Here is a 17,167-nt window from a genome sequence, read left to right as displayed (position 1 = left end):
TTATCACCTAGACTTGTTCAGCAGAGCAGGTGATGTTGCCAGCAGAAGACGTTGTATTTCTTCTCATACAGCAACAACACAATCCTTCCATCCACGCAGAGAAGCTCAGTGTTGGTGAAAGGAGAGGGAGGGAAGGAAAGGGAGGAAGCCAATTAGCAGGAGAGCTACTGCTGAATGCATGCATTCACTGTATCCTTGAGCATAATTCTACATGACAGGACCCACAGTGTGTGCACACAGCCCCCAAGAAATGGAATGGGAGTCTCTGGTTGAGAGGCTGGACTTTCCCCCAGCCAGACAAGCTGAGAGACATGGATTTCCACACTCTACACTGCTTCCATCTCCCAGAAAGCCAATCTGGACGTCAAAACAGATCCGAGCAGACCCGGCCTCTGGACTAACTGGGAGTTTAAAGAACAGTGCCAGGGTCAAGGTTATATTTCACCAGGGCTACTTAAGGGCCACAGAAGGTCATCCTGACCCATCAGCCATCTGACACATTGAGTCAAAACCACAAGCATTGACTGAGCCACCCTGGGTGACAAGGCTGGTGGGGGATGGAGAGGTGGAAGAGTCAGTCCCTGTTCAAGGATCCAGGAGAGACTCAGGCAGGATGGCAGCCAGGCCCAGACATCAGGAAGCAGAACAAGATACCCTGGGACTCACCTTTCAAATGTCTGAAGGCCTTTAGCCCCATCTCTCTGTCTTCAGTCAGCTGTTTCCATTTCTGATTTTCCAGAACCTCAAGCAGGTGCTGTGTTAGTTTCCTAAGGCTGCCGAGACAAAGTGCCACAGACTGGGGAGCTTAGAAGAGAAATTTATTCTCTCACAGTTCTGGAGGGTGGAAGTCTGAAATCAGGGTGTGGCCCATGGTGATTCCTTCTGAGGGCTCTGAGGAAGAACCTGTTCCATGCCTCTCTCCTACCTTTTGGTGGTGGCTAACAAACCGTGGTGCCGTTGGATCGTCCAGCTCTGTCTCCACCTTCACATCTTCCCTCTGTATCTGTCTCTGTCTCTGTATCTCTTCTCCTATAAAGGGCGCCACTCACAATGGATAAGACCTGCTCTATCCCAGTATGATTTCATGTTAACTAACAACATCTTCAAAGACCCTTATACCAAACAAGGTCATATTCACAGGTACCAGGGGTTAGGACTTCAACATATCTTTTTGGGGGAACACAGTCCAACCTATCAGAGGTGCTAATCTCCCTCTTGTTATGGTTGCCGTTGGTCGGGGGGAGGTGGTAGGTGTGGCTGTAAAAGAGCAACATGGGGGATCTTTGTGGTGATGGAAATGTTCTGTGTCTATGAGTCCGAATCGACTCGACGGCAACAGGTCTTCCTGATCTGTTCTGACTGTACCAACCTCGGTATCCTGGTTGTGGTGTTGTAGTATGTGATGTTGTACTATGTGGTGGTATACTGTGTGGTGTTGTACTGTGTGGTGTTGTACTATGTGATGAACTATTTGGTGTTGTACTGTGTGGTGTTGTAATATGTGGTATTGTACTATGTGGTGGTGTACTGTGTGGTGTTGTACTATGTGGTGGTGTACTGTATGGTGGTGTACTATGTGATGAACTATTTGGTGTTGTACTGTGTGGTGTTGTACTGTGTGGTGGTGTACTGTGTGGTGGTGTACTGTGTGGTGGTGTACTGTGTGGTGTACTATGTGGTGTTGTACCATATGGTGTTGTACTGTGTTGTGTTCTGCTATGTTACGTACTATGTGGTGGTGCACTATGTGATGAACTATGTGATGTTGTAATATGTGCTGGTGTACTATGTGGTGTACTATGTGGTGTTGTACCATATGGTGTTGTACCACATGGTGTTGTACTGTGTTGTGTTCTGCTATGTTATGTACTATGTGGTGGTGCACTATGTGATGAACTATGTGGTGGTGTACTATGTGATGTTGTACCATGTGATGTTGTACTATGTGATGTTGTACTATGTGGTTTTGTACTATGTAATGTTGCACTACTGTTTTGGAAAATGTCACTATTAGGGAAACTGGATAACAGGTACCCAAGTGTCTCAATATTATTTCTCACAACTGCATGTGAATCTACAGTTTACCTCAAATAAACAGTTTAATTAAACAAACAAAAACTCAGGGGGGAACCCCCACAGATGTGTATGTGCATAGGTGTGAGTGCAAAGAAAGATGAGGAAGACACCAGACTGTTCACCTTAGTTCCTCCAGGGGACGAGTCTGAAGGAAGAGATTATTTATTTATTTTTCAGCCTCTTATTGTTTGACTTGTTCCAACAAGCACGTATGACTTGGTGATGTCGTTTGGACCTATAAAATAGTCACAAAAAACCCCGTGTGGGGTAGAGGTGCAGAAGGAATGGCAGAGAGCTCCAGCTAACCATCCCCGCGTCTAGAAAGATGCCCATTTTTCATCTCCATGAACATTCTGAATTTGCGCCGTGGGAACCAGGAGTGAGGGAAGGATGCAGCTGGCCCACTCTGGTACCAGGGTTATGTGGCCCCCCGGGAGGCCTCTTCTCTCTGGGAGCATGTCCCCATGTCCACTGGGGAAGTAGCTCAGGGAGGACTCACCTCCAGGTCCCTGGCCTCTGGGGCCCCACACCCCCAGCCCTCCTGAGACCTGCCTTCCGTCGTACCCTTTCGTCTTGCTCACAAACATGTGCTCACAAAAGATCAAGGACACACGGTGTAGAAAGCAGGCTATTTCAGGGTCCAAGAGCAGTGAACTTCCCTGCGTCATCACTGTGGGCCAAGAATTATCCCAAGTGCATTTCAAGTATGATCTCATGTAATCCTACTAAAACCCGATGAGATAAAGGCTATGGTTATCCCCATTCTACAGATGAGGAGACTAAGGGGGTTAGCAAACTGGTTCATGTTCCATGCCCCGCAGACAACAAGGTTGTAGTATCATCCACATCAAGACATCACCTCTGAGATCCCCACTCTGCCTCCCCACCATCCCTGACCAAGCCCACCCCGTCCACCACCGGCCTCCCAGACCTTTGGGCTTTCAGGAAGGAGGGATCCTTACTGAGCACCCCCGCTTTTTGGAGGCAGCAGTTAAAGAAGCTGGACCGAGGGGGAGGTTTGGGGAAGCCAGCTGGTAAAGCAGCTAATTGGTAACTGGGGTGGCAGAGCAGCATGCTCCGAGCTCATTAGAGGCCTTTCCCAATTGGAAATACCGAGAGGGGGATGCTTCCAAGATTGTCTCCCGACAGTGAGGTCAGGCACGGCCAGAAGGGCTGCTGGAGGCCAGCAGGATGCTTGGCAGCAGCTGCAGAAAAAGATTGGCCCCAGCTGGAAACAACCCCAGCCTGTCCATGTGGATGTCAAGGTGAGCTCCTTGCTGTCCATCTGCAGGAGTGGGTAGGCTGACCAGGGAGTGAAGGGGTGGCGGGCACGGGCAAGGCACGACACCCTGTGCACCCCCCTCTCCACCTGTGTCCAGTTTTATGGTGGGCATTCCCAGACTCCAGGGGAGCAGGGGCTGGGAGAGCTAGATGAAAGGTTCTGGAAGGAAGGATGGGTCGTGTCTCCCACCCTGTGAAGGCCACTTCACAGGGTGGAGAGCGGAAACCAGTCAGGATATGGACTCAGCCTTTCTGAAAGTGTCTCTTGCTCTGTGTCCTCTTCCTTTGATCACACCGAATGAGGGGATTGGGATCATGTTGCCAACTATGTGCAGATTTGGGGTGTTCCTTAGGAGGGATTCACATAACGGTGTGTTTGAGAAAGAGGGAAAGAGACAAAAGACAGGCACCACAGGGGCAGATTCGTCATGACGTACCTATGACCTACAGTCCCTCCTGATATGGCCTTCTGCCACCTCTTCAACCCCAGGCCCTCACTCTTACACAGATCCTACTAAACTCTAGTGACACTGAACTTCCATGATCCCCAAACATGCCAGGCTCCACCACCTCTGCCTTTGCTCATCTTGCTTCTCTGCCTGGAAGCCCCCACCTCACCCTATTCCTAGTGAGCAAATTCCTTGTCATTTCTCAAGACTTGGCTCTAGGGTCCCCTTGGGTATGGGGATCATACGTCCTGTTTTCCCAGGACAGTTCTGCTTGACGCCTCTTGTCTCAGCAAGAGGTCCTTTCACTCTCACAGACGTCCAGATTTGGACCATGTATGATGTGGTCACTGTATTTGTTTCCTACCGTGGCCCTAACAAATACCATGACTGGGCAACTCAGAACAACAGAAATTAGAAATGTATTCTCTCACAGTTCTAGAAGCTGGAAGTCTGAAATCAAGGCATTGGTAGGGCGATGCTCTCTGTGAAGGTTCAAGGAGGGCAGAGCTGGGGAGGATCCCTCCTTGCCCCTTCTAGTGTCTGGTGGTCCTAGGCGTATCTTGGCTTGTGGCAGCACTACTTCAGTCTCTACCACTGTCTTCACACACCGTTTCCTCTCTAGGTGTCTGTCTCTGTGTCTTCTCTTCTTATAAGGACACGAGTCATGTTGGATTAGGGCCACACTACTCCCGTATGACTGCATGTTAACTATTTACATCTGCAAAGACACTATTTCCAAACAAGGTCACATTCACGGGTACCAAGGTTTAGGACTTGAACACATGTTTTTGTGGACCCAAATCAACCCCTAACAGTCGCCTTTGGGCCCCTTCCTGACTCCTGCAGGCTGAGGGGGGCTTCCCTCTCTAGGCCCCCAAGGCGTCCGCACCTGGGGCACTTCTCACACGTGTAGCTGTGCTCTGTGTATATACCTGTGCCCACCAGACTGGGACTTCTGGGCGGCCTGTCCTCTCTCTCCACCCCCAGGGCCTGCCTGGAAGCTGGCTCCCACAGTAAGCCTGTCTGGGATGAATGGATGAGTGAACCCATAGAACATTTACAATGTTCTCTTCCTGTTATTCCCCCCAGGGATCTATAAAGGGCACTGCTTCCGGATCAATCACTTCCCCGAGGACAATGATTACGACCATGACAGCTCCGAGTACCTCCTTCGTGAGTATCAAGAACACTTTGCTGCCTTTGTGCAGAGGGGAGCCTGTGGAGGGTCTGGCAGCTGGAGGAAAGATGGGCCCTGTAGGTGTGGAGGCAGTAGTTTGCTCTGGATGCTGGTGTCACTGCCTCTCGGATTCCGAAATAGTTAGATCAGAGAATAGAGTTTTGTTCAGTTTTACTGTAACTAGTGGGTGACCTGGCGGAGGCGCTGGACTCATAGGCCTGTGCCCCACTGCTGGGTAGACTGAGGCCTGGGCAGAGAGGATGCTGGTGTGGGTGTGGCTAGCTTCAGAGGAGCCAATTGGCTGGAGGTGGGACGAGGGAGGTTAAAGATACAGGCCCCGCCCAGGCCGGGCATCCCTCGGGAGATATGGCACCCCAAGTACCTTGTCCTGCTGGGACTAGATCTGCCCGCTCTAGCATTCCCTCAGCATTCTATTCTTGAAAATTCACACTAAGGCCAAAATAGCCTTAGAGGGAGCCCACTATCCCAGAAGGCTGCCTGGTGGCCTTTGGGGGAAGGTGGGGAAGGCAGCAGGGGCAGCTTCTAGTGGGTGGGCCGCACATGTCTTCAGCACCAGCTGGAGGAGCCACTTCCTCTGCCCATGGGCTACCCCTGAGCCCTTGGCCCTACTGGGGTCCTGTGCCTGGACTGCACCCCCTAGGCTGACGCCCAGTATTTGCTGAGCCCCGCAGGACAAGGCTAGCCCCACACCCTGAATCCACATCTCCTCCCTGGCAGGAGGCTGGAGCCGCAGCCAAGGCAGGAGCCTGGAAATGGAAAAGGCAGCAGCGTTGCGGAGTCATTTTCCCTTCCGCATTAGCCAAGACACCTGCAGAGCTGCTCACAGCAGCACCCCTGGGGGCACAGGCCCCGGCTTCATTTATGGAGAATCGATACTAGTGCCCTCAAAAGGAGCTCAGTTCACTCTGCATCTGCTCATGGATTGGTTTTTCTAAGAGAAAGCCTTTTGATTCTGAGTCATCGAGTGAAAGAGAACAGCATGCCAGGCCTAGAACCTGAAATAATTTGGCCAGAATGCTGCCTCTCCTCACTACCCCATCACCTTCTCCTCCCTCTCCTGCCTGTCTTCTGTTTCTGCTTACTGGGGGCCCACAGGGAACCAAGTAAAGGAGATTGCCAAAGGGCCACCACAGATGGTTGTGCAGGTTGCACACTGCACAACTAGAGGGATGCCGCTTGCATAGACTATGGCATGAGTGTCTCCCTTCAAGTTAATACGACCTCTGGCCTGCGCAGTTATCTGCGGCAGCCATTGGTGCTCAGCCCATGGGAGAGCTCCATCAAAAATTAACCCTAACTTAAAACCTGCCCTTCTCTTCCCAGCCCCAGGCCATCAGGTAATTCTTGAGGCTCTAGAGGTAGATTTGCCTCATGACCAACTCTGGAACTGTGATGAAAAAGGTGCCTGGACCCTCAGGAGACTCTTCGCTCTCCATCTACCACTTGAACTTGCCTGCGGTTATGGGCATTGGCTCTGGCTAGTCCTCTGGCATTGGTGGTTCAGCAGTAGAATTCTCAACTCCCATACAGGAGACCCGGCTTCAATTCCCAGCTAATATGCCTCATGAACAGCCATCTTCTGTCTGTCAGTGAGGTTTGCATGTTGCTATGATGCTGAACGGATATCAGCAGAGCTTCTAGACTAAGACAAACTAGGAAGGAAGGCCTGGCGATCTACTTGCAAAAATCAGCCATTGAAAACTCTGTGGATCACAATGGTCCAATCCACAACTGATCATGATGCAGGACCGGGTAGCATTTCATTCCACTGTACATGGGGTCACTATGAGTGGGGGCCAACTCAACAGCAGCTAACAACTTTCCTCTTTACTCACCTGGCGTGTCCCCTCATGGTCGCCAGAGCTCTGACATCTCTTTCCGGGTTGGCCTCCTGACCGACCCATCAACCCAGAGGTCAGCCAGTATGGCATCCTGAGGTCCCAGCAGGAAGCAGATGACACACTCAAATGGGGTGAAGATTAAGGAAACCCAAAAAGGATGGTGCAGCACCTCAGGGCTAACAACAGCAGGGAGCCCTTGCCACTCCTAGGTGTGAACAGATGAAGGAGGCAGGTCTGGGAACCCCCAAAGAGGGGAGCAGTAAGGAACAAGAGCTAAGGCGGTTGGTGAAGGAATGCGGCCGCTTTGTCCAGCAGCCCAGTAGGAAGGCAGCGCGGGAATAACTTCCTTGTCTGCACTCTCCTCCCACCCGCCAGGCTCTGCCCCGGCCTCCCATCACTGCACCCAGCCAGATGCCAGAGGGAAGGGGCCCGCTGCATTGTCCCTGAAGGTCAGCCTCTGGACACAGAGCAGGGTGGAGAAAGGTGGAGCACCTGGAGTGTGTGTAGCCCACCAGCCAAGCTCCTGCTCCTGCTCAGCCTCAAACCAGCAGCACCCAGGAGGGTGGGCGAGCTGGGAGGGCCACAGAAGTGCTTCTCCCGAATAAAATGTGGTAACAGCACAACAGCAATTAAAGCTCATTTGGGAAGGAAATGTTCTCTTTAAGTGTATGCTGTGGGGAGACCAGCCAGGTTCATTAACAAGCCCAGAGATGCCCAAGAAGAGAAGACTGACAGCTTTGAAGCCTGTGATCTCCAGCTGCTGCTGGAGTTGGGGGATGGGCAGAACTAACTCCCCAGCAGGGGGCTGTTTTTCCACTCAGCTTCAGGGGCTGCAGGAAAAAGGGATGTTTGACCCTGGAACTGAGCTGTGCTTATGTTTCATGGTCCTTTACCTCCAGGTGCAGGGACCTGTGACATTGGACCAGAGGGGAGTGAGCAACTTTGCAGGTCAGGCGAAGGTCATGGTCACCACGACCACCCACCTGTGTTTCTCAGGCCACCCTGCTTCCCAATATTCAGTCCTCTGGCCTATGTCCGGACCGCTGATCCCAAAAAATATGGAGAGGGGCCACTGGGGGGCTGATGTTTTCAAGAGGTTAAGGTTCCTGAGAATTCATCCATTTACTCATTTAAAATGTATTGTGGGCCTGCTAGGTGCCAGGCCCTGTATCAGGCACTTGGGATATAAAAGTGAACAAACACAAAGAACAATGCCCTCCTGGAACTGACATTCTAGTGGAGAGCTGGTGTGTCGGAGAAGGTAATGGAAGGTTACACAGTGCTTCTGCCTGTGGGAGAGCCTGTTCATGTGCAGCTCAGGGTTCTGGGTGCAGCACACCAGACTTCCGGGCTTTTGTTCTGAGTTATGTTGCTGTTGCAGAGCTCTTGCCAATGCCCCTACTTGCAGACCCATGGCCGGATGGGGCCCATCCCTTGTGTCTTAGTCATCTAGTGCTGCTGTAACAGAAATACCACAAGTGGATGGCTTTAACAAAGAGACGTTCATTCTCTCAGAGTCCAGTAGGCTAGAAATCCGAAGTTAGGGCGCCAGCTCCAGGGGAAGGCCTTCTCTCTCTGTTGGCTCTGGACGAAGATCCTTGTGATGCATCAGTCGTCCCTTGGTCTGGGATCATCTCAGTGCAGGGACCTCAGGTCCAAAAGACAGGCTGTACTCTCGGTGCTGCTTTCTTGGTGATATGAGGCTCCCAACTCTCTGCTTGCTTCCCTTCCCTTTTATCTCTTGAGAGATAAAAGGTGGTGTAGGCCACACCACAGGGAAACTCCTCTTACTTTGCATTAGGAATGTGACCTGGTAAGGGTGTTACAATCCCACCCTAATCCTTTTTAACATAAAATTACAATCACAAAATGGAGGACAACCACAGAATACTGAATCATGGCCTAACCAAGTTAATACACACATTTTTGGGGGGGCACGTAATTCAATCCATGACACCTTGTGAAGGTCAGTATTTGAGAGGTCACTGCCCCACACCCTACCTGCCATATCGCTCCCCAAGGGGTCACGTCCACCTTGCCCTGGGCCTGGCACCCTTTTCCAGGCTCCACATTTTCAGTTTGTTGGATTATGTCTGTACAGGGTGCGAGTGTTGGGCTGCTGCAAGTCCATGGTGTGCCCGAAGGTGAGTTGGAAGGAGGTGCCCGTCCTCCAGGCAGACACACATCCTTACCGGGTGCAATGTGACGGATCGCTTTTATATGGCCTTTCTAGCAATGGTCTTGTAACTCCCACCAAATGATTGAGTGGGACTGTGCAAATAAGGTGCTTGTGGCCCATCAAGGGGATTGGACAGCTGACTAATAATGCAGATAAGAGCACGGAACCCTGCAGGGGTGGGATCATGCAAATAAGGTGTATGGAACCCTAATGAGGGGATTGGCCAGTCTAGCTACTCTGGTAGGCTTAAAATGAGCCACCCCAGAGACAGAAAGGGGGACCTCACTACCACTAAGAAGAAGAGATGGGAGCAGAGTGCATCCTTTGGACCCAGGGTCTGTGTGCTGAGAAGCTCCTAGACCCAGAAGACAAAGAGAGAAAAACACTATGGGGCAACTCTACTCTGACCTACAGGGTCACCATGAGTCAGAATCGACTTGACGGCAGTGGGTTTTTGTATTGTATAACAGACATAAATGTATGATGGAAATGAATATTGGGTATTATAGATTACAGAGAGCGTGTAACTCCACCTTCAGCCAATACTTGATTGGCTGTGCTGAGAGGGGAACTAGGATTTGCGCTATTCGTTTGAACGCAGTAGCCCTGTGTATAGAGTATTGGGGGTTTAGCTTGAAAATCTAAGCCCCACCCAGGATCTTTCCAATTGGGAAATTTGCATTTGAAAAGACATGCAGACCCACCCAGAACTGTTGAGAGAGCAAGAAATTTGCATTTGAAGGAAAGACCCATAAGAAAAAAGAAATGACTTTTGCTTTTTGAACTTCAAGCAAGCTGTTTGCCATTGGGTGCATTGAGGCAAGATGTCAGTGCCCATCAGAAGAGCCCCTTTCCAGGCCTGGAAGTTAAAGGGAACCAGAGAGTAGACAGCCTGATATGCTCACATAAAGTGACCACCTGGGGCCTCGAGATGAGTGGAAATAGGGAAGGTGCAGCCTGAAGAGATGGGCTGAATTTGGACATTGGCACCTGTTGACCTAATCCATGAAGACTAAGGATGGGAGAAGGTGAGAAAAGGCTAACTGGTCTGAAGTGTAGGGAGTTGTGTGGACTCCTGAGCCTACAGGTGGTGCCTGTTGACCTCGCCCATGAGGGCTAGGAATGAGAGAGAGAGAGAAGGGACTGGCTGGTCTGAAGGGCAGGGAAGTGTATGGACTCCCAAGCCTAGGGCAGGTACCCATTGATCAAGCCCATGGGGGCTGGGGATGAGCTGACCAGAACCCAACTGAATGAAGAGAGAGAAAGATGTTTGACACTGTGAACTGGAGTAAATTGCTGCAATTTGATGGCTTGCTCTGGACTGGACTTTGCTTAATGAATGCAGATGTTCAAAATTCCAACCAGAACAGAATATTCTTCAGACAAAGGAACATGCATGTCTCCTCAGAGTACTGGTTTGATAGGGACAGACAGTTTAAACACTGGCTATCTAAAACGGGGAGATAAAGCCATGAAGTGGCTGGCTTCCATGCTTTAATGAGTGTGCTTACACTCAAAATGAGGGGAACAAGGGAGAATCCTCACTGAATAGATTCCTCTTTTCCTGATGGGCCTGGGGAAGAGAGGATGGAAAAAGATGCTGATAGGATCATATGATTCAGTTATGAGTGTTGTTTGTTAACAGGATTAATTGTGATTGTAAAAACTAATTGTAAAAGCTTTCAGTATGAAAGATGCACTAAGGGGGAGGCACTGCTGGACTGTAGCACAGTGGTCAAACCTAAAGTCGCTAAAAGAATTTGCTATGCTGATACCACTGAGGCTTAGAGCAAGGGAATAATTTTCTCTCAGTTAAAGTTTATCAGACACCAGAAACGGTGAAGCCAAGATGACTTTTGGAGAACCTGACCAGATCAGATGGACACCTGCAGCAGACCTGAATGGCTGGTACCTGAGTAACCTACTACTGAAGGACTAATTGCTAATGACTGTTTTGGACTGGTAAAATGATTGGGAGGGGAAAGTTATCCTCCCGGTATGAAAGAACCATGGCCGGGGGTGACCTGCGGTGCAATGGATCCCTTTTATATGGCCTTTCTGGCAATGGTATTGTAACTCTCATCAAATGACTGAGTGGGACTATGCAAATAAGGTGCTTGTGGCCCACCAACAGAATTGGACAGCTTGCTGATAAAGCAAATAAGGTGTGTGGAACCGTGTGGGCTGTGGGACTGTGCAAATAAGGTGTATGAAAGCCTAACAAGGGGATTGGTCAGTTTTGCCGTCCTGCTAAGCTTAAAAAGAGCCACCCCAGAGGGGAAAGGGGGAACCTCACTACCACCAAGAAAAAGCGTGGAAGCAGAGCACATCCTTTGGACCCAGGGTCCGTGTACTAAGAAGAACCTCCTAGACCCAGAAGACAGAGAAAAAGAGCTGCAACACTGGAGATGGTGTGAGATGGTGAGAAGCAGCAGGAGCAGAACCAGGAGATGGTATGAGACAGCACAGTGGGCTTCCCAGCCCTGGTGTGCCAACCCACAGACCAAAAGTGTTGAGCGCTTTTGGGCAGGAGGCTTCCTGGTAGAGTGGGGTGCCTCCAGGCAGGGATGGATTACCCAATAAGGAACGTACACGGGGCTTACTTGTGCTTACTTACTAAACTGTAGTGCACAATTTCAGCATAGGCTGCAATTAAACCCATGCGTACCTTGCTCACTGTAAGCCTGTTTGTACCTTGCTTACTGGTTAATCCACCCCCGACTTTGGACATAAGGAGAAACCAGTCCTTGGAGAAGGACATCATACTTTGTAAAGTAGAGGGTCTTTGAAAAAGAGGAAGACCCTCAAAGAGATGGATTGACACAGTGACACAATGAGCTCAAACATAGCAGTAATTGTGAGGATGGCGCAGGACCAGGCAGTGTTTCGTTCTGTTGTACCTAAGGTCACTGTGAGTCAGAACTGACTTGATTGCACCTAACAGCAATACACAGCAAGCCCCCAGAATTCAGACTCCGGGCAAGTTGGGGGGAGGAGGCACTCTACCTCTGAAGCAATGTAGATGGGAAGGAATGTTTTCACAGGGAGAACCCAACCTAAGACAGCCCCTGCCTCTAGGTACTTGTCAATAGAGCTAGGCTTGCCGGCCTGTGAAGTGAGAGAACTGAGCACCTTCGGGCCAAGCCTTGCTGGCAGAATGGGCTGTCCCTGCACATTTATTGACGGAGCTAAAGAGCTTTGTTACACTTGCCTGAGCAGGGCAAAGGCTGGGCTGAGGGGCAGAAGGGTGGAGGACCAGAGAGAGGCCTGCCTGTGAGCATGGCCAAGGAGCTGTCCTGACCCAACAACTATATCCTACGTCATTCCTGATCCTGGATTATAACCTTTTTCTTCCCAAATAAATCCCATAACTGTGAATATGGTCTGTGAGTTCTGTGTAGCTATTGCAACGAATTATCAAACCCAGCAGAGGTGTAGACAGTGCCATGGAAGGGATGGCTGGTGTCAGAATTGGTAAAAAGTTTGGAGGGTGGAGGTATGCCTGACCTCTGCCTCATAGGAAAGAGCCTTGGGCTGTTGATGTTGGTTCTTCCCCCTTGTGAAGTTAGGGTAGGTGAGAAGTCCCCACCACACCATTTTTACACCAGAGCTTGATTCAGAAGCACGGTTTGGGCTGGACTTCAGCCCCTACTCGTCCCTCAGCCATGTGCTTTGTGCAGCGCCTGACCTGCATCACTGTCCGAGGCAACCCCAGTCAGTGTTTGCATATCCAGAGTTAAGGAATGAGGGCTATATGGGAAGGAACAGGTGCTCACAGGATTTACGTGGGCAGGGTGGTTGCTCTGAGCCAGGCCAGGTCCTCAGTGACCTTAAAGGCATCAGGCTTCCCGGATTACTGAAGAGCATGGGGCACCTGACCTGGCCTTTTCTGGCCTGCATAGCTCAGGGGCACATTTCAGAAACACACAGGCAACTTCATCCTAGAGCCTGTGGCTGTGAGAAGGCAGAGGGAGGACTGGAGAGGAGGAGGTGCCAGAGAGAAGGGTTCATTTAATGCCCCAAACAATCTCCTTTCTGTGAAGCAAGGGGCATACACTGGGGGGCTCACAAAAAGGAGACAAATGCTGCCTTCAGAGGCTGAAAGACTCCAAACCAGCTCAGCTGCCCAAGGAGGTTGGAGCCTGCCAGCACTCCTGACTCCCTGTCCCCAGCCGGGGCTACTGCATGTCCCTGTGGCTGGGATTTCAACTGGGCCAGGAGATGGCAGGCACATGGGGGAGGCCAACCTCTGGGCTTCCCCTCATGCCCCCATTCTTTTCCTTCTGCCCTCCCTTCCAGTCCCAGATGCTGAGGGAAGGGAAGCCACAGCCCCTAAGCCCTTACTATGCGAGGTAGTATATTCGTTTCCTAGGGCTGCTGTAGAGGGCAGTGCTGGTTCAGTGGTAGAATTCCTGCCTCCCAAGTGAGAGACCCAGGTTCAATTCCCAGCCAGTGCACCTCGTGTGCAGCCACCACCCGTCTGTCAGTGGAGGCTAGCATGTTGCTGTGATGCCAGACAGGTTTCAGAGGAGCTTCTAGACTAAGACAGACCAGGAGGAAGGTCCTGGTGATCTACTTCTGAAAATCAGTCAGTGGAAACAGTGGATCACAACGATCCGATACCCAACCGATCATGGGATGGTGCAGGACTAGGCAGCATTTCGTTCTGTTGTCTATGGGGTCACCATGAGTTGGGGCTGACCCGACAGCAACAATAGGGCTGCTGTAATAAATTACCACAAGCTTGGTGGCTTGAAGCAACAGAAATGTATTCTCTCACAGCTTTGAAGTCCGAAGTCTGAAAGCAAGGTGTCAGTGGGGCTATGCTCCCTCCAGAGGCCCTAGGGGGGATCTTTCCCTGACTCTTCCAGCTCTGGTGGCTCCTGGCATTCCTTGGCTTGTGGCAGCATCACTTCAGTCTCTGCGACTGTCTTTAAATCACCTTCTCCTCTTCTGCCTGTCTCCAATCTCCTTCTGCCTTTCTCTTCTAATGACACTTGTCATTGGGTTTAGGATCCACCTGGCTCATCCAGGATGCTCTCTTCTTGACGTCCTTCTCTTGACTATATCTGCAAGGACACTTCTTCGAAATAAGGTCACATTTACAGGCACCAGGGGCTAGGACTTGGATATATCTTTTTGGAGACACAATTCAACCCCATACAGGTAGATATTATTAATATCCCCAGATTATAAAAGAGGGAATCAAGATGGCCATGGGAGTTACCCTTCTTGGACACCCAGCTATTAAGTGGCAGAGCAAAGGTGTAAATCTAGATCTGTGGGACTCCGTGGTCCACGGGTGCCCCACTCTGCCCAGCTGCCTCCTCCGTGACTTCAAGCACATCCTGAGCTTCCATCTTCCTCATCTGTCCCCTGGAGATGGAGATGACGATGATGATGATACTGAAGGTTGTCACTTACGAACCACATACTATGACAAGGCCCTTCGATAAGCACCTGATATGTACAAACCCAGTCATAGAAAGTAGGTACCATTATGAGCCGCATTTCACAGTTGAGGAAACTGAGTCGTAGAGAGGTGAAGTGGCTTGACTAAGGTCACACAGCCAGCACATGGCAGAGTAGAAACCACACCCAGACCATCTAATGCCAAAGCCTGTGCCCTCAGCCACCAATCAGGGCTGCCTCTCACTTCCTAGCCTTCCAGAAGCTTCACGGAGACAGTGTCCATGAAAGGGCTTCTAGGGCTGTGAGGTATCGTGCAAATGGGACACAATCCAGGCTTCTCATGACTGTTACCATGGCCTCCTGTGTGCCCACAGGGGGCTCTCTCCTCCCTTTGAGCGTGGCAGGAGTGCAGCCCACACCCACGTGGCACCTAAGTGAGTTGCGGGCAGATGTGGCTTCTGCACTTGGCACTGGGGAGAGTAAGCAGCAGGCCTGGAGCCTCACCTGTATGGGCTCCAGCTGCCCCCACCCCATCCCGGATCCTCCCCCTCCACGCGTCTCCAGGTCCTGATGGGAACCTTCGAATCCAGGGGAAGTGTCAAGAGCTGCGGGCCTCCTGGGAATGTCCATTGTGTGCCCTGATGGGCAGCCAGCCTCACTGCCCTCTGTCGTTGTCTCCTGCCCCGCCCAGGCATCGTGCGTGCCTCCAGCGTCTTCCCCATCCTCAGCACCATCCTTCTCCTGCTTGGGGGGCTCTGCATCGGCGCCGGGAGGATCTACAGCCGCAAGAACAACATCGTCCTCAGTGCCGGCATCCTCTTCGTGGCTGCAGGTAAGCCTGCTCACCCCGGCTGTCCCCACTGGGTGCCAGCGCTGGGCCAGGGACTGGACACATGGGGAAGTATGCATTCAATATTGTCTCCACTGTCAGAGAGTACACATTCCTGTAATATCACCATGTGTAATTAACTGGAGGAGTCCCTGGGTGGTGCACCTGGTTAACACCCTCCACTGCTAACCCAAAGGTTGGAAGTTTGAGTCCACCTAGAGGGCCCTTGGAAGAAAGGTCTGGCAGCCTGCTTCTGAAAAATCAGCCATTGAAAACCCTACGGAGCCTACTGCTACTGATCACTTTGATCAAAAATTGTATAGAAGAATCCTCATCAAAAGGGGGGAAAATGTGGACCAGAATTTCAAACTCTCATGGAATCCAGACTTTCTTGAGCCATTGAGGATAGATGAACCCCCGAAACTATTGCACTGAGATAATCGTTAAGTTTTAAAGCAAAACTATTCCCTGAAGTCTTCTTTGAACCAAAAAATAGTTTATTTTAATAAGTAATGCTGTCTTGAGCATTGTGCTTTTTAAAAGACCAAATTGACAACAACCTGAAAGGCTAGATGAGAAGCTTAAGGGGCAAGAGTTTAAGTCACTGGTGGTGGGACAATTTGGAAAAGGCTGGTGAGAATGTTTGCACAACTTGAAGAGTAGAATCAATGCCTCAGTGTCACTGAGTTGTACATGTAGAAATTGTTGAAATGGTGAACGACTGTGTGTATTTTCAATAATAACAACAACAAAGTGCTCATCCAAAAAAAAAAAAAACCTCATGGAGCACATGTGGTTGCCATGAGTCAACGTCAACGCCACAGAAACCGGTTCGTTAATTAACTTGAGAAGTCCAGGTGTGCAGAGTGCCCCAAAGAAGAAGTGCCAGGTGCTCTGCGCACCTGTATCAGGGGAGTCTGACTGAGTCAGGGAGGTGGGGAAGTACCAGGAGGAGTCATGTGAGGCCAGGACTCGAAGGAGTGGCCCGGTAAAGACAGGACAGGTGTACCCTGCAGAGGACAAAGCCCTCTTTAAGGGCCAGAAAACAAAACAAAACAAACAAAAAAATACCCATTGCCATCAAGTCAATTCCAACTTACAGTGACCCTATAGGACAGAGTAGAACTGCCCCATAGGGTTTCCAAGGTTGTAATCTTTACAGAAGCAGATTGCCACATCTTTCTCCCCCGGAGCAGCTCGTGGGTTCTAACCACCAGCCTTTCAGTTAGCAGCCAAGTGCTTAACCACTGCGCAAGAGTGGGCATGAATTAGAAACATGTGGCGTGTTACTGAGATCCATACTTCTTCAAGCTATCCTGGGTCGCACTTTCGAGGGGCAGTGGGGATGGCTCTGAAGCTGTTGCTGCCCTTCTCCTAGCTGGGGAAGTTTCTTCTCTGTAAGAACAAAGAAGTCTGATGTGCCTGGGGCAGAGCAAGCAAGGAGGCTCAGCAGAGAGCAGGGCAGACTTCCCTCCCTGTCTTGACAGCCCCAACTCCCCTGGCTAAGAGAAAGCTAAAAACACCTTCAGAATCACCCCCTGCTGCCCTCCAGAAATGTGACCCAGGAAAACCCACCCACAGAAGTATGAATCCTAGTAACATACTGCGTGCCTGAAAACCAAAAGCCAAACCCATTACTGTCGAGTTGATTCTAACTCATAGCGACCCTTAGGACAGAGTAGAACTGCCCCATAGGGTTTTCTAGGCTATAATCTTTAGGGGAGCGATCACCACTGAGTGAGTTTGAACTGCCAACCTTTAGGTTAGTAGTCGAGCACAGACCATTTACCCTACTCAGGGACCTTACCGCCTTCCCAACCACTCCAAAGGATCCCAGGTGGCATGGTCATTAAGAGCCTGGCAGCTAACCAAAAGGTCAGCAGTTCAAGTCCACCAGCCGCT

At 50.7% G+C, this 17,167-nt stretch overlaps 1 protein-coding gene across 1 annotated transcript in view; it reads left to right on the top strand.

Annotated features, from left to right (window-relative positions):
* The window catches only part of CACNG4 (calcium voltage-gated channel auxiliary subunit gamma 4), a 69,381-nt gene that overhangs the window by 46,413 nt on the left and 5,801 nt on the right, over positions 1 to 17,167 (top strand). Inside the window, exons 2-3 of the mRNA XM_049861284.1 lie at positions 4,896 to 4,979; positions 15,128 to 15,268. Coding sequence (XP_049717241.1) covers positions 4,896 to 4,979; positions 15,128 to 15,268 — 225 coding nt within the window. The remainder of the gene's footprint in view (positions 1 to 4,895; positions 4,980 to 15,127; positions 15,269 to 17,167) is intronic.

Source organism: Elephas maximus, chromosome 19, assembly GCF_024166365.1.
Source record: "Elephas maximus indicus isolate mEleMax1 chromosome 19, mEleMax1 primary haplotype, whole genome shotgun sequence".
Lineage (NCBI taxonomy): Eukaryota > Metazoa > Chordata > Mammalia > Proboscidea > Elephantidae > Elephas > Elephas maximus.
This window is presented reverse-complemented; position numbering and strand designations above follow the sequence as displayed.